The sequence below is a fragment of the Pseudonaja textilis genome, chromosome Z (genome assembly GCF_049901715.1).
Source record: "Pseudonaja textilis isolate UNSWEBS1 chromosome Z, rPseTex1.2, whole genome shotgun sequence".
Lineage (NCBI taxonomy): Eukaryota > Metazoa > Chordata > Lepidosauria > Squamata > Elapidae > Pseudonaja > Pseudonaja textilis.
The window spans coordinates 74,956,222-74,973,262 of NC_142008.1; the positions used below are offsets into that span (position 1 = coordinate 74,956,222).

The 17,041-nt window shown below is 35.9% G+C and overlaps 2 protein-coding genes across 2 annotated transcripts in view; one reads left to right on the forward strand and one right to left on the reverse strand.

Moving 5' to 3' along the window:
* Positions 1-17,041, forward strand: part of CNTNAP2 (contactin associated protein 2) — an 850,526-nt gene that overhangs the window by 420,313 nt on the left and 413,172 nt on the right. The window lies entirely within an intron of this gene.
* CFAP141 (cilia and flagella associated protein 141) lies at positions 157-15,229 on the reverse strand. The gene is made up of 4 exons (XM_087916870.1): positions 15,120-15,229; positions 9,791-9,831; positions 3,956-4,085; positions 157-383 (listed from the first exon to the last, which is right to left on the reverse strand). Exons 1-4 carry the CDS (start codon positions 15,189-15,191, stop codon positions 282-284), a joined length of 345 nt encoding a protein of 114 aa, XP_087772996.1. The 5' UTR covers positions 15,192-15,229; the 3' UTR covers positions 157-281.

The window sequence follows — 17,041 nt, forward strand, 5'->3', positions numbered from 1 at the left end:
TTTCTTTCACTTCACTCTCTTTTCTCTTAGAACATGCCTCATTTTGCAACTTATTTTGTTTTAGCCTATATTACATTGATTTTCCATTGCTCTATTTAATTCAGTCAAAGACAAATGTGCAATTTTACCATCTGTCAAAAGAAAGAAAGAAATCTCTTTCTGTTTATAAATTTAAATATTTACTTGATATTGAGGAAAGCACTCTTTTTGGATACAGAATACTGCATGAAAATACCTACCCTACTTATTACAGCACAAACTGTTACATATGTTTAAGATTCTCAGAGCCTTTCAGCATAGAATGACATTCCCAAATGGTTAAATTCCAGCTGGTATTGCAGGTGTTCAATACTTAGGAGATGCTTTAAAGCTGCCCGTCGAAGCTGTAAAAAAGAATATGAACAATTCATCCCTGTTACTAATTTTTTAAAACTGTTAAATCATTTATTGCCTACTATTCTTTTCTCCTGTTATCTCAATATTCTTTGCTTTTTATGACAGACATAACAAGTTCAACTTATAGTAGAGTTTGGTTATATTTGTATCTAACTCCAAGCAGAAATAAATAAAATCCACCCCATTCTTTTAGACCTATGGATTTACTATCCTTAGTTCTCATTGTACTTTTCCAGTTAAAATTTGTATATCATTTGAGGATTCTTCTGGTCTTGGCCCCTTAATATGCAGAAAATGGCTGTCACCAAGATAAATAATTATTGCACACATCTAATCATTGCACATGTCTATCTTATGTCTATTATGTTCTTCACTGGATTGGGAAATCCTTCTCATGATCATTCTTGTCCCAGTGATCTCCCACTTGAGCTACTGAATTTTCTTTGCATGGAGTTCTTGAAGGTCATGTAGAAACTAAATTGGTCCAAAATATCACTATACAAACACTCGTTAGTGCCCACATAATATATCTGTTCTATAAGATCACTGGTTATCAGAAGGGCTCCAGCTACAATTAAATGTAATAGTTCTCCTGTAAAATCCTATATGCATTATAACTTGGTAATATTCAGAACCATTTTTCTCCCTAATTTCTGTCTGACTTGTAAGAGTTGGTAGAGCTGATACAATCCAACTCCAGCTATAAAACATTGTCATTTCAGGGCAAGGATGTCAAACTCACGTTGTCACCGCAGCATCACGTGATGTATCAAGACATTTTTTCCTCTTTGCTAAACTGGGTATGGGCATGGTCAGTATGTGATGCATCTGGTCCGTGGGCTGGGAGTTTGACAGCCCTGCTCTAGGGAATGTAGGAGATACACTTCTGTAGGTAAACATGCCTCAGAGTTCACAATGTATGTATGGGAGGGTGAACTGGCTGTGACATCTGTCACCCCATTGATTTCCAGGATTGATTTGGCTGATTTGGCTGGCTAGGTGGGTTTCCCTTACCACTCCATGTGCATCCCTCCTGAAGCTGTGTGCTCTGTGGAAGGAGACAGCCATCCCAGATAGAAGAAGAATACCAGTATTTAGTCAAGGGTGTATGATAGCTCACAATGTACAGAGATTTCCACTTCAAGTCCAACACCTACAGATTTTACACTAGATAGAGAGTATTTGGGGTATGTTGGGTGTCAAATCCACTGTTGTGGATAAAACCCAGAACATCCAGGAATACTTAAGTAAGATGGCAGCCAGTGATGACCTCTGGATAGAATTCTTGAGTCAGAAACAACTGTAGGAGAAAGATTAAGCAGAGGAAGCACCAGGGCAAGTTAAGATCCTGCATGGGATGTACGATTGACAGATAACTGAGGTGGCAGACATTAGGAAATCCTACCAGTGGATAAAAAGGCCTGGAGTGAAAAACAGCATTAAGGCTTTAAATCCTAGCAGCCTAAGAATCCATAGAAGCAGGAGTCTCTACAATGGTCTCTGGGTGTTGGGCTTGCAGACTAGAAAAGAGATTTTTAGACAGAGTCCAACATATAGTGGCAGTTTATAAGATGCTGGCAGAAACAGCATACACTGAACTGTGCAACCAAATACAGACATTGTGCATAGAACATGCACTAGATTTTTCTATGTCTAGATTGGAGATATATAAGGTTGTGGAAAATAAGAGGGCTAAGATTCTCTGGGATTTCCAGACAGGCAGGTACTGACTAATCAACCAGACATTGTGGTGGTAGACAACGTCTAGAAGACAGTGGTGGTAATAGATGTAGTGGTGCCAAGTGACATCAACATCAGGGGAAACAATATGAGAAACTAGAGAGGTGCCAGGGCCTAACTTGGAAAATATATGGAAAATTAGGAGCACTCATGGCTGTGACACCTCAAGTCCCAGGAACAACATCAAAGCTGTCAGTCCAGAAGAGCAGTGCTAGGAACAGTTAGGATCCTGCACAGAACTCTCAAACCCCCAGGCTTCTGGTATAGGAGCCAAAATTGAGAAAGAACAGACAAGGGTCAGAAGGGAATTTTATATCTCTGTCTCTACCTCTATCATCTCTAGCTCTCTGTCTCTCTCTTTATATGTCTGTCTCTGTCTCTCATCTTCAAAATGCAAGTGTAGAAAAGAATCATTTTAAATGAGAAATCATTTTTTTCATTTCATCAGCCAACTCTCCAAGTCAGAAAATCATTTAAAAGCAGTTTATTAGTACCCTAGTAAAGTGGGATCTCTCTATGAAAAGGGAGAGGGCCATTTTACATTCCTTTTTATAGCTAACACAACAACAAAAATTCAAGAGGAAAGTTGGACAGGATAAAACTAACTCTCCTTTGCCAAGTAAATCAACTACAAAAGGTAGTTGATATTAAGAAACGTTTTCTTATCAGAAGGTAGTCTCCAGCCATCTTTCTGTAACTTATCTTTTTAGTTTAGAAATGTACAGCAGTAAAAATAAAAGTTTTCCTACATGCCAGTCTATAATGAACCTGAACATAACTTCAAAAAAGATAAAAATATAATATTGGCATAACTAACATTAAAAGGGGATAAGTACTGTGTAACATAAACCAATATGAATTTATGATTATTGAATTATATAATTTGTTAAATTCTGCAAATATGACTATTAAGAGAATATGCATATCAAAAGAAATAATATTAAGAATATAGAGATTGACATAAAGTAGAATATGAGAATATTGAATAATGAAAATTGATAATACATAGTAATACTAAATTAGATAAGAAGATTAATAGTAGGAATATGAAACTATGGTCATGTTTGTTCCAAAATGTTAAATGACCAGGACACTGTTAAATGAACAGTGACACTGTTCACACAACGATGTATTTATAGAAATAAAAAATGTATTTAACTTCAAAAGAAAGAAAATAAGTCAAATTAAAACACAGAGTTACTATGTTATTTAACAAGTTACAAAATCTCTGTCATGTGCCCCTCATAATTAATATAAGGCCCTTATCGTCAGTGCCTTACTCAATATGTAAAAAGTTACTAGCCCAAACTCCAGAAGAAGTGTTTGTGTGTATGTAGTAATGTGATAAATATTTTTTCTTTTCCTCAACTAATAAGTTTTCCTAGCTAAGAAAGAGACTTTTTGGTTGTTTTTTAATTAATAGGTTCTGCTACTTTATCATTTCTGCAGTCATTTGAGACAAAAGAGTTACTCAGATCATATTTTTGAACAAGCACTTTATTACATATCAGACAAAGCTAAGTCATCATGCTACTTCAATAAAAATAAAACCTGTGAACTTAGAAGCTTTTACCCATTTGAGGTATTCTTTCCTATGAAAAATGGTGAATGAACTGTTGGAATTAGCCTATAAGAAAGAAAAGCGTTTCAGCCTAAACCCAAAAGAACACGTGGGGCAACATGAGAAAAGAATAATTCTTCTAGTTTTTCTTCTCTCTCTCTCCCTCTTTCTCTCTCTCTCTCTCTCTCTCTCTAAGGATCCTAAAAGGATTTTCACAACTACATCAATTAATATTTTCTAAAAGTTTTCAGACTTTACCATCATCAGCTGTTTATTAGCATAGTGCATTTCTTCTTTCATTTCTGTTTGGTGCCTCTTCCTGCTTCTTGCAAAACACCTGTCTTCCTGTGATTTCAGCTCCAGGCACATGTCTCGTTCACGTTTCCATCTAGTGAATAGGTGTGATGTGGAACATCAATAGTGTAACACATTTTGATAGAATAATTCATCAAACAGAACTTCTAAAGTTCTGTTTTTTACAAGAAGTTACATTGTAATCACAATTCCTCTTTCAAAGAGGAAATGTCCATATATGAGCCATTTGTCTATTTACAAATGTCCATTTGTAATTCCATCTGACCAAGTTACTTTTTAAAAAGTATTGAGTTAAAGAAAGTATATTTTAATAAAACTTAATAATAACTTAGTAAAAATGTTGTGCAATGTTTCACAGTTAACAGAAAAATGTGCTTTGGAAAGCACAAGATAGTTAAGTAGCACCAGTCAATAACTACTTAAGATAGCTGACCTTTGCCTGAGGTATAATCAAAATCATGACTGGTAGGAGAGGAACTGGATTTTAATCCTTTTTATTTCAGTGTATTCTAGATGCTTTCCGTCAAGTTGCTACAACCCCCTCAAAGTATATATTTATGCCACATTTCTGTATGTGTAATTAGCAGTGGTATATCTAAACTCTGTCAAGGACCTTGGAGTACTCATCTCTAATGATCTAAGTGCTAGAGCCCACTGTAACTACATAGCCAAAATGGCCTTAAGAGTTGTTAACATAATCCTGCATAGCTTTTTCTCCAGCAATATCACACTACTAACTAGAGCATACAAAACGTTTGCTAGACCAATACTTGAATACAATTCATCAGTCTGGAACCCGCATTATGTATCTGATATTAATAAAGTTGATAAAGTCCAGGAATATTTCACAACAAGAGTTCTCCACTCCTCTACTCGTTGCAGAATACCTTATGCCACCAGACTTGAAATTTTAGACCTAGACAACCTAGAACTACGCCGCCTTCGGTCTGATCTAAGTATAGTACATAAAATTATATATTGCAATGTCCTACCTGTCAATGAATACTTCAGTTAAACCATAACAATATAAGAGCATACAATAGATATAAGCTCAAGGTAAACCACACCAAACTTGATTGCAGGAAATACAACTTCAGCAACAGAGTGGTCAATGTCTGGAATACTCTACCTGTGGTTTCTTCCCCAAACCCCAAAAACTTTAACCTAGACTGTCTACTACTGACCTCACCCCTTTCCTAAGAGGTCTGTGGGGGCGGGGGCATAAGCACAACAACATGCCTACTGTCCCTGTCCTACTGTTTTTTATATATAAGTATCCATTTCATGTATTCATAACTATGTTTATACTTATACCTGTTAGCTTATATTCACTTGTCAAAATAGAAATAAATAAATAAAAATAAATATATAGCAGCTATTCATAAAGAAACTTCTCATAGAAGCCTTGCCTTTCTCCCTACATTCTTCCTATATTCCAAAAAAGAAAAGAAAAACCCCACGCAGGAGATCTTTTAAGTTCAAGTTAAATAGAAAAAAATTAATATCATATTCTACTTTTAAAAGAGAAAAAAGAACTAATGGATATGATGTGCTCACTTGTGGTCTTAAGTTGAGGACTACCTATATATGGAAGTGAATATAGCATATAATCAGTAATTATGTGCCACTATAAACTGTCTCAAAGCATACTAAAGGAAAGTATATTTAGGAAGCATTTTGTGTTTGATTGTTTATATGCTACTACTTTAGTGAGATTTGAGATTATAAAATTTTATTAATAAATAAAATTACCGCTTACTGTGGTTTAGAACAGCGGTCGCCAACTAGTGGGCTGCAGCTCACTGGTGGGCCACGAGAAAATGTTGATGGGCCACAGCATGCTGAGGCAGGGAGGCGGGGCAATCCTGCAGTCTCCTGTGTTGTGGCTGCTGCCTCCTGCCTCAGCACATCAAGGAGGCCGAGCAGCAGTGGGAAGAGCGCGGACCTCCTGAGCTGCAGGAAGCAGCTACCCTCAGGTGAAGATGTTGCAAGTGGGAGGCTCAACCCCCCTCTTCCTCCTCACCAGAAGTGCTCACATGCTCAGCAGGAAGGAGGCAGCTTGTTGGGGGCCAAAAGGGCAGTGAGTGCTTTGCATGTGAGCGCTTCTGTCAAGGAGGAAGAGAAGCTCCTGGGGGGCACAGGAGTTCATGCCCTCCCCTTGCAGGCCAGGAAATACCTGGGAAGAGCTCTGATGCTGCGATCTCCCACGCCTCTGTGCTCCGAAGCTTCTCTTCCTCCTTGCCAGAAGTACTCACATGCTCAGAGGAAAGGAAGAGGCTTGTCAGGGGCCAGAGGGATGGTAAGCACTTTGCACGTGAGTGCTTCTGTCGAAGAGGAAGAGAAGATTTGGAGGGGGGTCGAGCCTCCCACTTGAAACATCTTCCCTTGAGGGCATTGCTGGCAGCCACTCAACCTCCTTGATGCACGGAGGAAAGAGGCAGGAGGTGACACCAATTCAGAAGATCCTTTCCCCTCACCCCCACCCCCTCACAGGCCAGGCCTATGCATCAGCGTCAGTTTCCTTGTCCCTCTGCTGTCCGCACCAAGGCCCCAGCCATTGCTGCCCAGGGAAAACACAATAAAAGCTAGCAGATACACAGCTCTTGCTGGTGTGAAAGAGCTCAGATCGAGGAAGGCACAGGCAAGAGAAGACAGAAGCTGCCGCCTTTGAAAAGTGCTGCTTTCTGTTGCCTGTGCCTTCCGATCTTTGCTCTTTCACCCCAGCTAGAGCTGTTTCTGATTGCTTTCTTTTCCTGGGGGTGCGGGCAGCAGAGATGTCAGAGCTGCTCTCCCCCCTCAGCAAGCCAGGCCTAGAGGAACACAAAGAATTGCAGGTGAGTGCCAGAGAAAGGTATGTTGGAAATGCCAACACACGTTTCCGGCATGCTCTCCTCTGTCCCAAAGTAGGATTGACTGGTGGGAAGGGAGCAGGGAACAGGGTAGGAGGGAAGGAGAAGCCCAGCTGGTTTTACTTTGGCATGGAGAGGGTAGAGGCCAAATGCACAGACCAAAAGAGTGCCGAGGAAGACTTTTGCTAGTAACCAGCCTGTTTGTGCAGGTGAGAGCTCAAGCTTTTCTGGGCTCGACACCCCCACTTCGGGCTCCACACAGGGAGGGATCCTTCTCTGCTTGGAAGCAGCAATAGAAACCTGGAGCTTAGCCTCAGGGAGTCCTCTTCTTATGTGGAGGCCGAAGGGAGTGGGGGGTTTGCCTGTTTTTTAGGAGCCTGTTTTTGTTGGCACTTCAAGCCCGGCCCTCCTTCCCTACCCCAATTCCAGGCAGCCACACCTGGCAAAGAAAGGAGAGGTTTCCTCTGTCTTGGGGGAGATATGAGATGTCTCTGCTTTTCTTCTATTTGAAGGGGAGCTGGTTCCTTCCCGTCCAGATCTTCCCAGCCTCCAGGCACCATGTGGCTTCTTAAATCCTCCCTCTTTCCCCACCCCAAAGGATAAGAGAGGCCCCTCTTTTCCCTTTGCTCTGCCCCATGGTTATGATTAAGCATTTACAATTTTGTTATAATTAAATAAGCATTTATATATATGTGTGTTTTCTTAAGTTTTCACGGATATTTATATGTATGGTATTCAGATTAGTTTGGGTATTTTCCCACGTCATTATAGTTGTGCTTTTAAAGTTGTAGCAACGTTTCGGCAGAAACTCATCTGCCATCATCAGGCTTCTGTATTGTGTTCATCTGTGAGTCAGACTTTCACAGCCGTTTCAGTTTTAAATTTGGGGCTAGCCTACTGCTGTGCCAGAATGGTTTTTTCTTCATCCTGATTGGTTGGGAGTCTTGATCTGTGTTTACTGGTCTTGGAGCTTGCTGTGTTCTGCTTGATTGGTGTTTCTAATATCTTCTGTCTGTTTTGTAGCTTTTTTTGTCTTGATTGGCTGGCAACATTGTGTTTCCTGTATTGGAGACTTTTAGTGTGGCTTGGCTCCGAGTAAACAGACAGCTATCATTTATTAGGAAGCTAGGTTTCATCTGGGTGCCTGGTTGGGGTGTGTTTGAGCTGGAGGTATCAGTGGGGAGTTCAAATAATAACCAATAAACCAATAAACACAGACCAAGACTCCCAACCAATCAGGATAAAAAAAAAACACCATTCTAACACAGCAGTAGGCTAGCACCAAATTTAAAACAGAATTGGCTATGAAAGCCTGACTCACAGACGAACACAATACACAAGCCTGATGATGGCAGATGAGATTCTGCTGAAATGTCACTACAACTTTAAAAGCACAACTATAATGATGTGGGAAAATACCTGAACAGAGTTGAATACCATAGATAGATAGATAGATAGATAGATAGATAGATAGATAGAGCAGTAGAGGTAGAAGTAGAGATATATAGATATATATAATATACAGTATAATATCTATATATCTATCTATCTCTATCTCTATCTATCTATCTATCTATCCGAACACAATACAGAAGCCTATCTTTCTCTCTCTCTCTCTCTCTCTCTCTCTCTCTCTCTCTCTCTCTCTCTCTCTCTCTCTCTCTATATATATATATATATATATATATATATATATATATATATATACATACATACACGAACACAATACAGAAGCCTGATGATGGCAGATGAGATTCTGCCAAAACGTTGCTACAACTTTAAAAGCACAAGTATAATGACGTGGGAAAATACCCGAACAAAGCTGAATATTTATATATATATATATATATATATATATATATATATATATATATATATATATATATATATATATAAATATGGATCTTTGGTTGTTCGGGTTTTCTCCCAGTAAGATTCAAGTATCTAGGCAACATTTCGATGAAGTCTCATTCATCATCTTCAGGCTTCTGTCTTCGGCTCTTGCTTCTTGGAGAAGATACTTCGAATCTTACGCCTAGATACTTCGAATCTTATGCGGGAGAAAACCCGAACAACCAAAGATCCACATACAAATACCCGCGAGAACCTCAGAAAACATATATATATATAAATTTATATTAAATATATATATATTTTAAAAAAATTCGTATTAGTGGTCCTCAGGATTTAAAAGTATGAGTTTGGTGGTTCTTGAGGTCAAAAAGATTGGCGACCCCTGGTTTAAGAAGGTAAGTTTATTCTCCCTGTCAATTCACAATTTGGGTGTATGTATCTAGCAATAATTCCTGACCACTACATATACCTTTTTATTGAATCAGTTTAATATCCAAAAGGATTAGAACACTCAAGAATGCTTCTTTGGTGTCAACCAAGTTCCCTGTCCTATCTGTCTTTTTGATGTTTCTTTTAATTTGCTTACTTAAATGAGAAGATGGAATCTTAAATTATTTTATGAATAAGGAAAACCTCTCCTAGCAGATGTCAATTAAAGCATCCAAAAGTATCAAATATTCAAATATGCCATCAATCCTATATAAATAAGTTATCCAACCTATAATTATATCATGGCTGTATTGTTGTCTTGCCCTGTATTTTAATTTAAAATATGTTGTATATACTTCAGTTAATTTAAAATAGAACAGCAGGCTTTAATTAGGACTGTGTGATTTATTCACTGCCAGATTTAAACAATATATATGCCTTAGCACTAAAATATACTTACTATTCATAACAAATAAACAGCCTTTGTATGACCATCAAGTCCAGTTCAGTGTCTATTGGTAACTTCTGTCTTATCTGCATTTTCAGGTAAACGTCAAAAGTTTTACTTAACTAGGTGCTTTCTGCCTTAAGATTGAACAGGGGCCTTTAATTAGAATTAAAAAGCAGACATTGAAAATCCATTTACCTTTGAAGAAATTTAGAAAACTCTTTAAATTTTGCCAGCATCTGAAATGGAACAAAAGATAGTGTAAAGCAACACAATAACCTAGTATCTTGGTCCTAATGATTGTGACAGCAGCTCTTTTTCACTTAACAGTGTTAAAAGTGAACTTTTTTTTACTTTTCTATAATGTGAAATTCATTATTTCAATTGAACAGCTGAATCACTTTACTTGCTACTTAGCTATGGTGCAAGAGGACTTACAGTCAAGGTGATTTTACTATAAGAATTTCTAACCTTGGAGCAGGGGTGGGATTCTCCCTGGTCAGTCCGGTTCTGTAGAACTAGTTGTTATGCCCAGTTCGGAGAACTGGCAAATTGCACCACTGGTGGGCCTCTCCCCTCCCCACCAGGCCCACTCACTCCTTACCTTCCAACTTGCCTGCGTTAGCCTAATTTTTGATAAGTTGCTATTTTCCCTTTTATTTTCTGACCATCAGCTGTTCCTACTATCAGCTGTGCCAGGAGATTTAGATTAGCTAGAAACAGGAAGTCATTGGATTTCTTGCTTTCTAGCTAATCTAAAAGCAGAGCTGAAAGTTCCTTAGGACTAAAGCTTCTATTTTTTAGTGCAGAGTCAGGTAGCAGATTGCAGAATGGTAGATCTCTAAGTGAATCTGTGATTCTGGAAGCAACTCAATCTGCCTGCCTGCTTTGCCTGATTTGAGTAAAAGTTGCTCTTTTTTTATAAAAATTAATATTTACATAAATATTTACAATATTTACATACAAGCCATGCCCACCCAGTCACATGCCCACCAAGCCACACCCTCAAATTAGGCCACACTCACAGAACTGGTTGTTAAGAAATTTGAATCCTATTCTTGCCTTGGAGAATAAACTACTTCTTTTTTTTTTTGGTAAATTTTATTTGAGTTTTCACAGAGAGAAAAAAAATACAAATAAAACATCTTTTTTGAAAGTAGCATAATCCCAGGTTACATTTCTTCGTACAGACACAAATTCAGGTTCATGCTCATTTTTTATATTCTATTCCATATCTTATTACTATTTTACATTTTCTGCCTAGCTTCTCCCCTCTTTTAATTTTCTCAATTTTATTTTAATTATCTCATCTCAATTCAAATCATTGTATTTATATTTTTTGTCTGTCCTGTTTCAATTATCTATTATCTTTTCTCATTAAACAAAATTTCTCCTGTAGTTACTGATTGGAGTTTGACGCCTTTATATCTTTTCCCTAAAGTTGTAACATTCAATATAATACATAACTTCCATTTGGATTTTGCTTGGTACATTCTTAAAATACACACTGTATTCTTAAAAAAAAATATTATAAATGTATATAATTAAAACAACATTCCATTCCCATTCAATTCTATCATTTAACATTACCTTTCAATTAAATATCATACTTCTATGGGAACAATTATAAGCTTTCCATAGTTAATTCCCCCCCCTTCACTTATATTTTATAAAACATTAACTAATTAAAATGTTCCCATTCCTTCCTAATTCAATTTTCTCATTTATTTTATTTCATTTATTTTATTCACAAACATTTCACTAAATTACACTAACTGTTTTATCCCACATTTTAATCATACGTTGTTTCCAATTTTCTAATTTCTATTACTAATATAACAATACAATCTTATGTACCTTTACAGAATCCCTTTTTCAGTTAGATTTTCACCCATTATCTCTAAATAGGTCCTGTTTCTCTATATCTTGCTCCAGTCCTTTGTAACATCTTTTCCTTTCCTTCTTCCCTCTCTTCTTCTCTCTCCCCTTTTTACCCCCTTGTCTCTCTACCTCTATTTCGCTCTTCTGTATTCCCCTCTTCTGTTGCTTTCCAGTATTATACTTATTTTTGAATTATTTTTCTTTTCTTTGGCTGTTTTTTAAGTCTTAAATTCTCCATTCTCTTTCCTCCTTTCCTTTTTTCTTCCCACATAAAATTGCTTGTTCATTAAAGATGGCTTCTTCTTTGTCCCAGTCTTCTTGTTTTGCAGTCTTTTCTTGTTGTTTCTCATAGTTCCAAATCTTCATTTCTAAGAATTGAAAAACGAAGCCAAAAGAACCCTTCCCTTCTTGTGCATCTTCTTTGTACTTAAGTTCCATTTTCAATTCATCCAGAAGTGGTGCCATTGTATAAATTTTTAAACAACCACCCAATTGATTTTAGTTATTCAAATATAATAACCAAGAATCCAAAGATCACTAAATAATCCAAATACATGCAAGTTGTTCCTTTTTTGCTCTTTTTTTTCACTTTCTCTTCCCGGGGTTACTATTTAGTTGCCAAGTTTCAGTTAAAATGTATCTTTTAGAAATCTTGTTGAAGTTTTACTTTAGATTCTTTTTCATTCCAGGCAGTCTCCTCCCTCTTCTAGATCCTGCCATTATTCCTTTTCTCTCCCTTCCTGCTTATGAAAAAGAAAATTTTTAATGTCCAGAAATCTTTATTATCCCTTTGGCATTTTGTTTTATTTTCAGCTTAATTGCCTATTGATGTCAAAGTGGATTTTTCCGATTTCTTATTTAAGTCTCTTAGTTGTCAGTATAGGGAAGGAGAGAGAAGAAAAAAAAAAGCCAAACCTTCCCCTTTTCACTTTCCTTCGCTGCTTCCGACTCTTTGGGAGCGATGTTATTTTTTTGTAAGTTTAAATTCCAGGGTACCCGAGTTGTTGCTTTTACAATTTAACCCAGTCAGCCAAAACTTTCACTTCTTATCTTCCTCCTGCACATTCTTTTCCGGTTGAGTTCTTCTTGGCCATTTCTGAACACCACTACAACCACCTTCAGGAAAGGGAGTAGTGGCCAGCTGAGGAGGAGAAATGCAGCTTTCCTCAACCCTGCTGGCAGTCTCCCCCCTCTTCACCACCTCTACGGGGTGGCTTAGCCCTGAAACCAGCTGGCTCGGGGTGCTCCAGCGGCAAGCCCAGACCGAAACTGCGCACAATCGTGGATTTCTGTCTCTCGCCGAAGCCCTTCAAACCGGAAATTTCAAAAATAAACTACTTCTATTGATGGGCATCTTAAATTTCTATGCCCTTCTCTGGTTCTTTTCTTTTCTCCTTCCACACACAATAATACACAAAATACAGCACTATGTTATCAAAGTTATGCCAATTTTTTTCAGTTCAAAATATTTCAAATTAGCAGTAACTATCCTTAATTCAAAATTGTTTAGTGTAATCATTTATCAAAATAACCCCATTTTTACTTTAAAATATTTGTAATGGCAAGAAAAAGTCTTTTCAACTAGTTAAAATATATATTTTAAGCTGCTTTGAGCTTTCAAGCTTTTTTTAGTGTCTTTTTACTCATCCTTAAAACTGAGTTTGAAACTCCTGCACAGCTAGGCCAATTCTTTTTAAAATTACTTGCTAACTGGATGCTAAATTTTGTGCACTCTTGGTATGAGCTTGAAGAATGCAAGAAGACCCCCTTTCTGAGGGAGATGGGTGGCTTAGAAATATGAAATGCAAATTAAAAATAAAATATTCTTAACGTTTTGAGGTTAGTTAAATGAATAATATTTTTTCAAACTTGAGGAATATGAAAGCGTTCTCCATAACACTCATAATGCTGCTGAGAAACATTGTTTTTTCTTCCTATGTTTGGAGACAGAAGGATTAGACATGACTGATCATATTTCATGGCTGGCTTAGTTTAAAGCAAATATTTTTCATTTTTTTCTTATGGAGAAATGACCAGAATGCAGGGGGTCAATTTAAAGCCCAACCTTTTGGCTTTTCTGCATCCCACTGAGTGAAAAGAAATTGTCCTGTATATATCAAATATACAATATAGTTAATGTATATAAATCACTAATAATGTTAAATGTTTATGTTCTTGTGGAGTTTACATTAGTTGCTGTCCAGGGCTGCATATGGCCTGCAAAATGGGTTGGGCATACCTGATTTAAAGGCTACCAAATAGTTCCATGGTTGGCTTTGTAAGGATAACTTAGGAACCCTTCCTCTATGATCTATCTCCACTAAAGTTAATGAAAATTGAAAGTGAGTTAAAATATAAAATAAGATGTATAATTTGCCTGGGATATTCACAAAAAAACCAAATTATTACTCATTTGCTAGCAATAATTATTTTTTAATTTCATATGCAAGCATACATTAGATTTAATTGCAAGAATCTCAGGGCTGTACATCTTTAAGAATTAAAGAATTTAATTAAGCATATTGATAATACTTGTTGGGATGTTATGATTAACTATGTAATATGCAATACATTAAATATAAATTTTACATATCTAAAAGCAGGTAATCCTAGTAAAATCGTTATTTTATAGCAGAATTTGATTCAGGGAACACATTTAAATTCCATTTTTTCATCATAATTTGAATTTGTAACATTATATTCATCATTCCATACATGAAAAAGTTATTATTCATATTATTTTTAGGAACTAAGATAAACTGACATAACTCCTTCCTAATAGTATATATGGGAAAAACTTCTAGCAAGTTGTTTAGTCTAGCTATAAAAGTGGCCCAGACTCCTGAATCCAGAATGTTGATAAAATCTGGTTACTCCCTAAATGATATTATCCTTCTCCTCTTTGCTATATTCCAACTGAATGTGAGAATGTGATCAAATTTACATGATTGTATGACATACTAATTTCTTATGAAGTTGCATGCATTGAAAAGAAGTTTTTAAAATAATCAGCATAAACTAATAACTCTCTCTGTAAAAGTCATTTAAACATAATGTGTAATTGTTTTGACAGTTCCTTCAGGCAAACTATACGAATTACAAGATTAAAAAAAAAAAGATTACATTTCTCAGAAGAATCTGAATTTTACTTGGAGTGATCTTTTTAAAAATGTACTGGAACTTCATTATATGTGAATAAAGTTTAATTTTAATTAATTATATTTTAATTAATTTTAATTAATATAGGTCTTCCACATTTTCACACACATGTTCAATATCCAGGGTTGATGTAGTTGAATTTCTAGCTTAGGCTTCCCAAGCAGGTAAAGACAGGGGGGAAAAAAGAAGAGAAAATGCAGGGGTAGGGAAAAAGGAAATAATGAAATGCCGGGTTAAATTAAACTTTAGCTTTGTTTAACTAAAGAAATTGAACTGAAAGCTAATTAGAAAATATTTATAGCTTTAGATAATATATTCAAACTGTATTCACTGGAATTTATAGCTTAGATAGACGAATAGGACTCTTTTTTGTTTCTTTTACTGTTTGTATTTTTACTATATTTGTTGCCTTTCTGGCTATCTTAATACAAGTATTAAACACCAATACAGTTTTTCTTTGTATTATTAGTCTCAGCATAAGTCCTACCTCTTCTTCCTTCAGTAATTTCTCACGTAAGGCAGCATGGGTGAGTGGCTTTTTGTGCTCGGAGGATGCCATGGAGCAATCAGTATATGATCCCTCTGTTTTTCTTCTCCTGACTGATGTAGATTGTTTCTGTAGTTGCTATGACAGAGAGCTTGCAGAACTGTCAAAGAGAAGTACCCTCATTGGCTGTTGCTGCTTGCTTAAGGAAGGGACCTCTCCCTCCCCCCCTCCCTCCCTCTTTTTCTCTCCCTCCTTAAGGAGAAGAGAATTCTACAGGAAAATTGTTTATGTTATGTGCATAATATAATATCTAAATTTTATTTATGTTCTCTGCCACAGGAAAACTGTAACTGTAGATCAGTTTTATTTCTTTTTTAAAACTCTTATTCAAAGCTAACAAAACCTGAAGTAGTGTTTCAAAATCAGAAGTTTAATAAATTTATTTATTTACTCAAATTCTATATTTGCCCATCACAATTCTATCGAATCTGGATTTTAATTTATGGTTACACCAATTTCTGATTTCTAATAGAAATTACAAAACTACATTATATTTACTAAGATGAAATCCAAACTATGCCATCAACCCTGAGTTTGCTATATGTAAACTTCCTGCTAAACTAGAGTTATAGTGTTGAAATGATAAAACTCTGTCACTAAGACAATACTCAGTGATATTTCTTCCTAAGATATGTTTTCATTTTATTAATATACTTGCAAGAAGTTCCAGGATATTCTTTTGAACTTCCTATTTACCTCTATATGTTATCTTTCATGACTATTCTTATAATTTTACTTTACACAGGAAAACCTGTGATTTATCTGATCTTCTTAAAAACATCTCCCATTTTCTTTTTCTTGCTATTTTGTTCTATCCATCAGGCATTCCTGATCTATATTTTTCCCTAGAATTTTGCATTATTCTCTTCAGTCATTCATCTTTCTTATTGCCCAAGATATTAATATGTCCTTTTACTCTGTCTGTTATAATGTTTTGTTCTGAAAACCATTTTATTTTTCTTGTTTCAGTTTTGATGGGGCCCTTTATCATTTTCTAAATCATCTCAGTTCACTGTTTAATTTTTAAAAATGAATATTTGCCACCAATAATTTATGATGTGCTTCACAATCTGCATTTGGAAGTTACTTGGTTGACTGAATTATACTCCTCTATTCCATTTTCTATTTTGTAGCCAATTTGGTTTCAGTGGGTTGTTTTTTTTAATATATTTTTATTTTTACAACAAAAACAACAAATAAAAAACATCTTTCAGTTATACATTGTACCATCTGTGTACGTGTATCTTGTGCACATAGAAATATTTATATACATTTCTCACTGAATTTACATTCATATGATATTCTAGTCAACATTATACATCATATTTTATCATTATTACAATATCATTAGGTTTTTTATTACAATTACCATCTATCTTTAATAGCAAATCCAACTCTTATGTTCATGTCATGACTTATTCAAAATAATCATTTGCAATATGTCATTATTACTATATCCTTTAAATTTTTACTCTATGTTAGGAATGATAGTCACCTAACTGTTGAAACCATGATAGTCATTTAATACTGTTGTATCTTTAAGAGAATGTTGTAATTGTGATTGGGTAAGGTTCCTCCGATGGCCATAAGATGAAGCCAGAAACCTGGTTTTGTTCTCTTCTTTCATTTCCTTGTTGCCTTTTGCCTGATCGTCATTCTGCTTGGATTTCTGTGAGTCTTATAACTGCTAGCAAACTCCGTTTACTGAACTTTGTTTATGATACTGGACTTCATTTTGGGATTATCCCTGGACTGATTGTATTGAATACTACCTGCTTTAACCGTGTATGATTTGGAATGTTTGTTGGACTTTGTTTACTTGTTTACTGGAAGTAAAACCTACATTTTACTATTCAGTGTAT